The 13,188-nt window shown below is 41.0% G+C and overlaps 1 protein-coding gene across 5 annotated transcripts in view; it reads right to left on the reverse strand.

Annotated features, from left to right (window-relative positions):
- Positions 1–11,992, reverse strand: part of LOC124144728 (glycerophosphodiester phosphodiesterase domain-containing protein 5-like) — a 48,727-nt gene extending 36,735 nt beyond the window's left edge. The window contains exons 1-3 of one of the 5 annotated variants that reach the window (XM_048391140.1): positions 7,469–7,894; positions 7,017–7,081; positions 6,538–6,698 (exon numbers count right to left, since the gene is read on the reverse strand). Coding sequence is in view for 1 of the 5 variants with exons in the window: in XM_048391136.1 (XP_048247093.1) it covers positions 3,127–3,171 (45 nt within the window). In the remaining 4 variants the exon portion in view is untranslated. Of the gene's footprint in view, positions 1–3,126; positions 3,226–6,537; positions 7,082–7,468; positions 7,895–9,910; positions 9,992–11,874 lie in introns of those variants that run through there. The other 4 variants (XM_048391138.1, XM_048391139.1, XM_048391137.1 and 1 more) reach the window with 4 other exon arrangements.
- Between the last annotated feature and the right edge of the window lie 1,196 nt (positions 11,993–13,188).

Consider the following 13,188-nt stretch of genomic DNA (forward strand, 5'->3'; position numbering starts at 1 on the left):
ATACCTCCTGAGCTGCCATCATGATATGTCTCTGTACACATAAATCTACACTCATGTCGGAGGTAGAGAGGAGATGATATCACCTGTATCTACATCCCCCCACAGCAGACACTGTGAGGAGCTTACAATGTGTGACACCAGCCAGGATGAAGATGTTGAGATGGGAATGGGAGACAGCGTTTCCCTTGTATCCTACACTCCCTACACTGATGCCTTGCACCTTGACACACACACTGTGTGGGTGACAGCTATTTTTGTATAGGACTGACCCCACTGTGCACTTGTATTACACCTACCCCTTCCTCCCGATATAGCCCACATAATGATGTGACATAATACACCACTCCCATGTCAGAATTGCTTATTGGGCTATTATCATATATACATGTGTGCATAGTATACTGTCACTGTTTATTATAATCCAGGGCTCCATTTAAGGAACTTGATTTCACTTGACATTAAAACTCAGCTGCACCAGACAAAACCAGGTGGCACCCTGGTTCCGTACATGTATCAAAGTTGAAACATGGGCTGGCCTGCTGCCAGTGTCAAATAAATTAATTGCCACTTCACAGCACTCAGTGAAGTCTGAAGCAAAACAAATATATTTTGAACCAGTTTCTTTTCAGGAGACCTAGCAATTATTTTTTGTAATCTGAAGCAAAATTACTTTCTTCAAGTATCTTCTGGAACAAATTATTTTGAAAAAAACAAAACAATCCAAGGCCCCAAGAACTGATAAGAAATGGTGGCTTCTGACCCCACATCTCACACTCCTAATAAATCTCTAAAAGTAGGAATAAGGCTAAGGACAGCTCGATGTCATCCTTAATCTAGAAAATAACCACACAACCTGGATAATTAAAAGGTTCTCTCTTTCATGAGTTCAGTGTGGTTATATAATGACAACATCCATGGTTACTCCAGACACATCCCTCAATCCCAGCAGCTTCACATGGTGGTCTCTGCCCCTGACTGCTAACTGCACTGACAGAAGGTCACACAGAGCACACAGGGGATGCGGGAGATGGATGGCAGTCAAAGGGGATATACGACAGGTTATACCATGGCTAAAATATTATATACAGTCAGTGACTTGGGTTCAACCCTGCTTTGAACCATCTTCCCGAGGCAAGGGAGTTAACTGATAACAAAAGTCCAGTTTCCACTCTTGCCGAAATTGGCTGCAATTTGCTAGTAATATCTTGGCTCGACTAACGAGTCTATGCATAGTCGAATCAAAATCTCGTAACGAAATCAACACCCGGTTCGTAAACTTCCGTGTGATTTAGGTCCATTGCAGGATTTGCAAAGCATGTGTACCGTCAACTCGGAGTTGACAGATATTTTCCAAACCTTTTCATGTTTTTAATCAAGGTGCTCAAATAATTGGATGCACTTTGGGAGGTTAAAGACTTGTTTTATTACGATCTAGATCTGGATTATCGATCAGATCATTCTGACTGGGTGCCGCCATTTTGTTTCAAGCAAATGCAAGTAATATGATAGGTGGAATGTGATTTGTCAAAAGGAGGGATATAGAAGTGACATAACTTGTAATAGCCACTGGTGGCGCTACAATCGAGCCACGAAACTGCAACCTAGTTCGGCAAAGGTGGAAATTGGACTTTTATAGTCAGTCAACACCCTGCCTCGGGAAGATGGCTTTGAACAGTATGTACGTTCCATCACGACACGGTGTGGGAGGAAACAGAGGTCTTTGGTATTTACTACCTTGATCACCGATAGAAATTGGCACTAGTCCTGTAGTCCTTACCAAACTGCCCAATAGTAAAGGTATCCTAAGGACTAGTAGAAATTGGCCCATTTTAAGGGTTTTGCTATATGTTATCATTATAAGGACTAGTGGACAAAAGCTGTTGTTTCTAACCCTGCTTGATGAAACACCAGGCGATGGGGTATTTTGATGACAAACCATGAACCATAATCAGGGTTTATTTCTGAGATTCAAACCCGGATAATTAGAACTCTGGCACACCTACGTGATGCCCCTGACATACAGCAAATTGCAGCTTACTGGGCGACCAGTCCCCACATCTCAGATATATTTTACACTGGCCTGAATAATACTTGGTAGACCCTGGTTTAGATAACAATATTGTGTCTATTTCCGAGACACAAAGTTTACTATTTCGGCTATGTGATAAGCTTTGCTAGAATCAGAATTAGAGTGAGTGAGTGAGTGAGTATCGTTTTGTTCCGCTTTTAGCAATATTCCAGCAATATCACGCGGGGGACACCAGAAATGGGCTTCACACATTGTACCCATGTCGGGAATCGAACCCGGGTCATCTGCATGACGGCGAACGCTTTAACCACTAGACTACCGACCGCCCTTCAGAATTAGAGAATGTTGCTCATCTGCACTAATCTGCCAAAAATGATGAAGAGGACATTGTTAGTTTTGTGTTTACTTTATAAGGTTTTATTGTGCTGTAATGTTTTCAACGCTGAACCATTGTTTACAGATGACAGATATGAAGGAAGACATACAAGATTATTTACGCTATGCGCTGAAGAATTACCACCACATGGTACTGGGGAGGCAGCTGCAGCCAACACTGATGGTAATATTTATTTCCCCGATCTCATCCAGATACAGGTGTTTCAAATTTTGATTAATCGCCTTGGCAACATTATTGCGATATAATCTATCTTGGTCTGTCTTTAGGTATATGGATTTCAGAATACTTGTACCATCACAAATCAGGGGTAATGAGGACGTTACAACAATTGGAGCCCCACACAACCATCATCAATCAGTGTCAAACCCTCAACTACAGTAAAGTCCTGTAAACCCATCTGACATTCTACAGTGGAATCAGTCTAAACAGGACTCATGCATGTTTTGTGATAGTTTATTCCTATGTAGACAGAGGCCTCATGAGATAGATAAATAAAAAAATAAAAAAATAAAAAATAAATAAATAAATAAATAAATAAATAAATAAATAAATAAATAAATAAATAAATAAATCAATCATTTATCTTAGGGTTAGTAAATTTGGGCCATAAATGTGGTCCAGAATTGACATAAATCCAGATTAATCAGAGTCTAGTTTTAACAGATTGTTGTGAAATCGACTGATAGTTCATCAAACTCACCATCTTGAGCAAATATTTTCCAAAATCTTTCACTTTAGTCCACATTGTGCCAGGTTATGTTTACAGTATGACTGTTCCTGTAGGTCCACAGTTGTGTCAGGAACAGGGTGACAGCTAGCCTGGATGTCGGGATGTAGGGACTGGTCATTGAGACTGACCTGCATCTGACCTCACAGATGACCCAATCAGTAAGAACCAATGAGTGCTTCAGGAAGTCTTACACATGTAGCACTTGGAACTCAGTCCAGCATCAGTTTCAAGTCTATCACCCCCCCACCCCACCCCTCCCGAAGGAAGTCCTACAAATGTTGCACTTGGCACTCAGTCCAGCATCAGTTTCACAACTTTCAACCCCCCCTCCCCCATCAGTTTCACAACTATCGACATCCCCCCTCCCCCCATCAGTTTCACAACTATCATCACAGACCTATATACAAGTCCATGCTATCACACGCCACCCCCCCCCCCCACACACACACACACACCCTCCTCCCACAAAGGAAGCCCCCAGCATGAGTTTCATGACAGTCACCTCCCCCTCCCTCACAACACACACACACACACACACCCTCCTCCCACAAAAGAAGCCCCCAGCATGAGTTTCATGACAGTCACCTCCCCCACAACACACACACACACACACACACACACACACTCCTCCCACAAAAGAAGCCCCCAGCATGAGTTTCATGACAGTCACCTCCCCCTCCCTCACAACACACACACACACACACACACACACACACACTCCTCCCACAAAAGAAGCCCCCAGCATGAGTTTCATGACAGTCACCTCCCCCACAACACACACACACACACACACACACACACACACACACACACACACACACACACACACACACACACACACACACACACACACACACACACACACACACACACACACTCCTCCCACAAAAGAAGCCCCCAGCATGAGTTTCATGACAGTCACCTCCCCCTCCCTCACAACACACACAGAAACAATCCCACTTCCCTCACACTCACACATAACCCCCCCTCACATTTACCAGTATTCAGTGTCAAGCCTGAGTCAATGGGTCCTTGTCAGGACCCTGATATTACTTGTTAAGATTTAGTGGGTCAAATACCATAGAAGAACACCTGAAGGACTCCCCTTAATTAGACCACTGTTTACTATGTAACATCTTAGGCTTTGACTATTTTATTTGGCTGTCTGGGATTCTTATCAAAACAACTTCCTTTAGTCATCTATTTTTAAACATAAGTAAGTGTGAAACGGAAATGTTTTTATAAGGACGGACATCAAATTATTTTTCATCCACCGTACATAAAACTGCCTTTCACCAGCATCCTCAATTACTTAACTCAAAGGAGAATTTTCTCTCTTAGAATATGTTTATGATTTGTTTGTCTGTTTACTTTTTAACGCCGCACTCAGCAATATTCCAGCTATATGACGGTGGTCTGTAAATTATCAAGTTTGGACCACACAATCCAGTGATTGACATAAGCATCGATCTACACATTTGGGATTCGATGACATGCATTAACCAAGTCAGCGAGCTCAGACCACACAATCCTGTTAGTCGCCTCTAATTTTTACAATAAGCATAGTTGCCTTTTAAGCAAAAGGGAAGCATGTGTTGCTGAAAGCCTATTCTAACCTCGGACTTCACAGGGTAATATTTTATGAAGGATCCTAGACTTTGTAAAATGATGATTGAATATAAGCTGCAACATAAAACAAATAAAACCAAGGGTCAGGTGGGTTAGAAATTTAGCCAAGCAAATACTGGTAGTCTCTTGCATTGGCCATGAAACAAAGTTATCCCGAAACCACCAAATCAACAATACTTAAAATTAAGTCTAGAATGTCTCACTTTAACATGTTTAAGAAAATGAAGAGATTCTCTGGGCTCCTTTCCATTATCTATTAAAAGAAAACACAAAAATCTTCAACCATTTCTATTTCAGAGATTAAATGTTGGTCTGAAACTGTGGGTACGGAGCCTGGCGACACATGTGGTTAAAGAGTACTCCAGTGCTCCAGCTGCTGGCAAAGCATCATGATAATCCACCAGATATTATTTCCATCTCATCTACCGATCACATCAATTCCACAACTTATGTCCGATTGCCACATATTTCAATTCTGTCAAAGTAAGTCTGTGAAAGTCATCAAGGATAAGTCGGCTAACATCCTCTATTATCTTTATTACTTGACAACAATGAAGGGTTGTCTCAGCGTATAGAGGCCATTAACAACAAGCTTGGCTCGAGGACAATCAACAACGATACATGCGCATTACCCAGATAAATTCATGTTTTAACCAGCCACCAATCGCCCTCTACATCTGCTGTGACAGGTATACAAGCTGTGTATACAAAGAAACATCCCATTGAAGTTCTTGCAAATATTGCTGATAAATGCAGGTATTAAAAAGAAAATAGAAAAACGAGTTGATCGTAAACACCGATCGAGAATATGGGGAAACCCCGGAAAGTAGTTCCGGCAAAAGTTCCCATGATCAATTTCACATCGTGTGAACTTTTTTGTCCGTTCACAGGTGTGTGAACTCCAAATATCAGATCACATGACTACCCCTTCAGCCAATCAGCAAGAAAGAAACAGTGTAAACATATTACATAGAAATATACACATGGGTATACGGACATGTTGTCCAGTTTTATCAACAATATTTAGACTGCTAACCCTAGACCTACACAAGCCTCTAAGGCAATTATTATTAGTTTCAACCATAATTCCCAGATTATATAATAATAAAAACAAGGTGTCCCCATAAACAACTGACATCCTGAGAGTACTGTCCCCATAGACTTGCCTATTCAAAGGTTAGAATTACTACACATCCATGGACTTATTCAGTACAGACTTGAAGCAAGGCTATGCTAGCCCCAACAGCAATGGTTTGATATAGCAGTTTTAACATTGGTATACATGGTATATTGGCATTTCCATATACACATATACCCACTATGACATACTTGGATAGGTACAAGAGGGCTAGTGTCTCATAAGACTATGTACTGAAATAAATATATCCAAGAGCTCCCAAGCAAGTGTATAATGCTTTGCCAAATATAGAATTTTCCTGAAAAAGAAGAATTCAAACAAAATGTAAACCAACTTTCATTTCAGAGGCAATATGTTAGCACCATATTCGCCATAATAAGTGACCCAGGGGCATGGAAAATTGACAATGTGGGTACAAAAATCAGGCACAAGTTAAATTTGTTGTAGAAACTTGGTTCCAACATTGGTGACACCAAACTTTGTTTGATAACAGTAATATATTGATGTAAAATAAACAAACAAACAAAACAGTACCTTACCATGCGAATGTATTACTAGAGCAGGGTGCTTAATATGGCGAATACAGCTGCTACCATTGGTATAAAATCACCTACCTTACACAGTCTTCCATCTTGAAGTAAATATCAAGGTGCTGTCAGGAGGCTGTGTCAGGAGGCTGTGTCAGGAGGCTGTGTCAGGAGGCTGTCAGGAGGCTTTGTCAGGAGGCTGTGTGGAGAGGTGATGTCAGTGGCTGCACAGCCATGTTGGTCTGGGTCTGCAACAATGTCCAACACAATGAACACAACTAATTGACAGCCAAAGGAAGAAAGATAAACCATAATTACTATGCAAATCTTAACGCCCTGATAAGATAGAAAGAAACTATACAAATTGAATTTAATGGAAATTTATAAATAAGGTGTTAATATGGGAGTTTTCCTCGTTCAGGATACTAGAAAAATTACAGTACTGACACCATGGATACAATCAACTGCAAACACGAATGACTAGTGCGGACAACGTTATTAACTTTAAGGTTACTTGTTTAGAAAAAAGAAGAGATTTTAAAGATAAAAAAGATGAGACAATGAACTGTTTCCTTGGGAGTGGGAGCCAGGGGGGAGAGGGCCGTGGTTGGGTGACATCGGGTCAGCAGGCCTGTACAGCAGCAATGGAATAAAGACAAAGAACTTGGTCAATAAATGGAGCATAATGAATGAATACTCATAATAAAGGAATTGTTTTTGTCAGAAATACGGTAGTTGAATACTTAGGTTTGTTTACACTGTTTGGGCATGGTCAGTGTGTGAAGGTCCGCACTTATAATACATACAAGAATACAGGAAGCACAGGGCCTGCTTCCGCGCCACAAAAACAATTGGAACACGCACCAGAGGGCGGCAAATACAGGAGACAATGTCTTGGAGGCCTGCGAAAGGCCAAGGCATGTGACATGATTTCCATCATGCTTCCTCCCTACTGGACAGAATGGCAGCTACATGCAAGAAATACAAACTGTTAAGTAAAATATACGAAGGAACTTACAGCTGTCCCTGACCAGCGATGGAGATTTGACCAGACAGAACCAGCATGTTGGTGATGCTGGGCACAAGAAATGTGCATGTGACCAGCTCATAGAGGCCGTTTGTGATATCGCCTGCGATTGGTGCTTGCTGCTTCCGGTTACGGAAAGGCAGGTGATCGGTTAGACTTGCTCCAAGTCTCTACTGAATGATAAGTACATTATAATGGATTATAATGGACTTGTCTACAACAAGGCCAGTCTTTCAGGGGGACAATGTGCTCTTGTTATTGATGTATTTAAGGAATTACAATTGGAACTAATAACAATATTCTAAGAGACTTGTGCAAGTGCAGTAGTCAGTGAAATGGAGACCATGAGCTGGGTGGACGCCCACATGGGGTGGGTTTGTGTGAAAAGTGGAAACGAGGAGAAAAGAGTTGACCTATGAGGAAGAAGATCTAATTGAGACATTGGCTGCTTGTACTAGTCTAGACTTAATGCCGAGTGCCAGGCAAGGTAACAACAAGCACCATCCTTTACCGTCCCACCAGGGGATTGAAGCACCGACCTTGCTCTCTCCCAGTCTTATAAGCGCATGTGTGAGTGAATGAAAGTTGAACACTGTAGTTAGCAATATTCCAGCATCACCACGCCAGTAAATAAACAAATCTTGGGCATGGTATAGAGACATGGTATATGGACATGGTATATGGACATGGGTTATGGATAAGGTAAAAGGACATGGTATATGGACATGGTATATGTACATGGTATAGGGACAAGGTATATGGACATGTACTGCTGAAAACACTTCAGATGTTGGTATCATACTTTGTCAGGAACAACAGCACTCGTCTCTCCTACAGACACTGAAGAAGAAACAACTGAAATCTCCCAAGCAAGTCTACCAAGCTATGGAAAAACTCTTGATTTCTCCTGAAAATGAAGAGATTCTCTGGAATACTTTGTATCATATGTTGCCATGGTTGCAAGACAATTGAAACAAAAACATAAACATAGAACTAAATGTTAGCTGTAGTAAGCACCCCGGGAGCTTGGCAAATTGACAAAGTGTGGCGCTTATTGAAACCAACCATGAGTTAAATCTGTTGTCAGAGACGCAACGGTGCCCGAAACCTGATAAATGGATTTTCCAAAAATTACTTTGGATCACTTAAAAGAGATAGCTAACCCATGCCCTACCACACAGCTAACCCTAATGATTGTAAAGGGTACCTAACCCTAATGATTGTAAAGGGGTACCTAACCCTAATGATTGTAAAGGGTTATCTAACCCTAATGATCGTAAAGATAGCTAACCCATGCCCTACCACACAGCTAACCCTAATGATTGTATAGGGGTGCTTGACGGAAACTGGGTACCTAACCCAAATGATTATAAAGGGGTACCTAACCCTAATGATTGTAAAGGGTTAACTAACCCTAATGATTGTAAAAGGGTACCTAACCCTAATGATTGTAAAGGGGCGATTGATGGGAACCAGGTACCTAACCCTAATGATTGTAAAGGGTACCTAACCCTAATGATTGTAAAGGGGTACCTAACCCTAATGATTGTAAAGGGGCGATTGATGGGAACCAGGTACCTAACCCTAATGATTGTAAAGGGGTACCTAACCCTAATGATTATAAAGGGGTACCTAACCCTAATGATTGTAAAGGGTTATCTAACCCTAATGATCGTAAAGATAGCTAACCCATGCCCTACCACACAGCTAACCCTAATGATTGTATAGGGGTGCTTGACGGAAACTGGGTACCTAACCCTAATGATTATAAAGGGGTACCTAACCCTAATAATTGTAAAGGGTTATCTAACCCTAATGATCGTAAAGGGGTACCTAACCCTAATGATCGTAAAGGGGTACCTAACCCTAATGATTGTAAAGGGTTAACTAACCCTAATGATCGTAAAGGGGTACCTAACCCTAATGATTGTAAAGGGGTGCCTAACCAATGATCGAAAAGGGATGCTTGATCAGAAAGAGTTGCTGGTAACCTTCCCTAACACAAACACCACCACAACTTGTCCTAATGACTGAAAGAGGAACACAAAAGCTGTGAGGGTGCCACAATCAGCGGCCTTAGCCAGTTAGCGCTAATTAAACCTGGCCCAGTAAACTGCATTGTTGACAATAACAGTTATTCCTTCACCATTGCTGTAATATACACACACAAAAAAGGACCAGTCACGTAAATCAGTATTCTACCACAAGTCTGCAACAAAAGCCTGTACAACTTTCCAATTTGAAGTTCCCAAATTTGGAACAATAGTACAATTCCTTTCCCAATTTGACTGCCGAGGGAACAAACGGAACATTGTTTGGAATTCCAGATAAATACCTGCCATTAATAGAGTGGGGTGCTTAATACCGCAAATACAGTATACCACATAAAAAATATTATTGAGTAAAATGAGACTGAAGTTTAAAATCTCCTACCTTTCACAATGTTCCATAAAGAAGAAAATATCAGGGACTGTGGTAAGGAGATTGTGTCGGCACCGCACAGCCATCTTGTGTCTGCAAAAATGTCCAACACAATGAGCACAAGTGATTCACAGCCAAAACAAGTTCAAACATAATTACTCCACAACTCTTAATGCTCTGATACCTTGGTAAGCACCAAAAACATCAATTTCTTGGAAATTTAGATAGATGGCATAATGAATGCATATGACTGAAACAGCGAAGGAATCTGGGTCAGTATCTCTGTATTCGTAACAACATGCCTGACAAAACTTGTATTGTCATCAAGTTTGCAACGTGACTTGGCGCAACAGATACAACATACAACTCATCGACTATTATAGGCATAGTTACAATAAAGTGTCTTTGTACCTACTTAGTGCTCTCTGTTATTTATGTCAACACTAGTCTAGATGACATGAGCCCCTTTTACAATAGTCATTGATAAACAGAATGGTGACCAGGATCAATATTAACTTTCAAAAAACATGAGAACCATAAATCCTATCAATAAAATGTATTATCCATTATTCACAGTACAAGAATAGTTACAATACTTCAAGCAGCATGTACTTGGAAATGAGTTTAACAGGAACTCTACTTGAAATATCAAGTGTTTTACATGGAAATATACTACAGAATAATACTCCAAAATGATCAATTATGGATATCAAGAAATTAGACATGAATGACAATAAATGGATTTTGAGTGAAAAGCATTACATTATAACTTTACTGTTCAATTGAAGCACCCTGCAAATCACTATTTAAACAAGACAATCAGAGTTGTCTCCCATACACCCAGGACAGATTTTATGACAAGACTAAGGGAGGTTGAATTGATATACCTGATGATATGGAGGGGATAACTGACACCAAGTCTACAACAACCAGGGAGGTAGTTTATATTCTGATTCTACAAGCTTCAATATCTACAAGATCTGGTACTGGGGAAAGTCTAGGTTACCTTACCTACATCATGACTTATATTGCGGCCTTATTTTGACCATAAATTGTAATACAAACCAGAAAACAGCAAAGGGATTTGGGTCAGTATATTTGTATTCATAAGAACAAGGCTGACAAAGCTGCATCAGCCAATGAGGTAAACGCATTTGGTCATGAGGTGACGCTAAGTTGCTTGAACCTGGAAGAATGACACAGATGTTCCCCTTAGCCCATTGCTGAGACAAGTGATACATGCTTAAAGAATTACTGTCGGCAAGATTTCCAGCAATGAGACACCAGTATCAGTTTGAATGTGGGGCTTTGAACAAATACATTTCCTACAGAAAAAAAGTACTATGCATAACAAATACTTATTATAAAGGGACATGTTTTTGTGGGAAATACGGTAGTTGAATACTTGATTTGTTTACACTGAGGGGTGTGGTAAATGGTGCATGTTGATTACTGATAACATAGAGCAGTTCTTCTGTGGGATGAAATACGGTAGTTGAATACTTGATTTGTTTACACTGAGGGGTGTGGTAAATGGTGCATGTTGATTAATGATAACAAAGAGCAGTTCTTCTGTGGGATGAAATACGGTAGTTGAATACTTGATTTGTTTACACTGAGGGGTGTGGTAAATGGTGCATGTTGATTAATGATAACATAGAGCAGTTCTTCTGTTGGATGAAATACGGTACAGATACTGTTCTAGGGCGTGGTCAGTGTGTCGAGTTAAGCATTTGTCATACAAACATACATACATACATACAAGAATACAGGGAGCACGCTGCCTGCTTCTTCGCCACGAAAACACTTGCAATGTGCACCAGAGAGCGGCAAAAACGGGTGACAATTTCTGTGAAGAAAATTCCGAACTTGCAAATAGCCAAGGGGATTTGGAACGTGCTTCGTCCCTGGTTGATAGAATGGCCGCTCTTTGCGATAAACAAAAGATGTGGAGTGAAATATATGAATGAAGTTACCTTCAGATGCATGTGCATAACTGTCCTCTCCGTCGATGGAGATGCGACAAGACCGAGCGAGCACGCTTGGGTGTGGCGATGCCAGCCAGCGACATTCAGCTCCGTGCTCCGCCATGGCCAGCCGATGGAGGAAGGAAATGACGGCCTTTGGCATTAGTGATCTCGCTTGTGATTGGTGCTTTGCCGTTTCCTTCCGGGTGGCTTGGTGCCGGCTGTCTAAACTGCGTTTTTTGGTGGTGGGTGCAATGCCCAGATGCTCTCGGTGCTTTGACCGGTTGCTTTTCCGTGTGGCTTGGTGCCGGCTGTTCAAACTGCGCTTTTTGGCGTTCGGCGCTGTCGGTGTAGCCGGTGTAGTCACGTGGTGGGATTTGTGTGAAAAGTAGAAAGAAGTAGAAAAAATGGAACTACATGTACGATGAATAAAAGCTATTTCCTATATTGAAAAAATAAAGTATACTATTATGCAATCATTGTTTACAGGAAACAGAAAAGTGTATACAACTGTATGAAACCTGCAGACCAGGTGGAAAGTGGAAAGAGAGTTAAAACTGCATTGAAGGACAACAGGAAATCGCAAGAAAGACAAGAAACAAATTATGCCACATATTGAAGTAAAATGAACACTTCAAAATTATATGATTTAAAAAAAAAAATGTTGTGAAATTTTCTTTAAAAAAAATGATGAAATGAAATATAAGAGAAGTTAATTCACAATATTGTGTTTGAAAGCAAAGCGAAGCCGAAACTGTGGGTAAAATATTACACTTGAAAATTTTATCTGATTGCAAAATTTGAAAATTGTAGAGAAATTTTCTGAAAAAATTGTGTAGTAATGTAAGACAATATAAGACAATATTGAAAGCAAAGCCGGAATTCTGGGTGAAAGCGAGCAAAAGCGGATAATCGATCCAAAAGAACGGAAAGGGAGAAAAGCGATTTGTCGTAATCATAAGCGAAAGCGGGTTAAAAGCGGGTTAAAAGCGGGGAAGAAGCGAGGTAAAAGCGGGCCCGGATAATCGATCCAAAAGAACGGAAAGGGAGAAAAGTGATTTGTCGTAATCATAAGCGAAAGCGGAAGAATAGCGGGTTAAAAGCGGGGAAGAAGCGGGGTAAAAGCGGGGCCCGGATAATCGAAGCGAAAGGAGGGAAAGGGAGAAAAGCGATTAATCGGCCAGTGAAAAGGGAGGGGTTCGATTGGCCAGGGTTGAGGGGTGAGAGTTGAGTTGGGGGTTCATGTAACTGGTAAGAAGTTCTTGAAAAAAAGAGTTCCTGCTGGAAAGGGGGTTTGAACCCGCTCGGGGTGCCCCTAGGCCA

Source organism: Haliotis rufescens, unplaced genomic scaffold (genome assembly GCF_023055435.1).
Source record: "Haliotis rufescens isolate VD_foot unplaced genomic scaffold, xgHalRufe1.0.p SCAF_9, whole genome shotgun sequence".
Taxonomy (NCBI): Eukaryota; Metazoa; Mollusca; class Gastropoda; order Lepetellida; family Haliotidae; genus Haliotis; species Haliotis rufescens.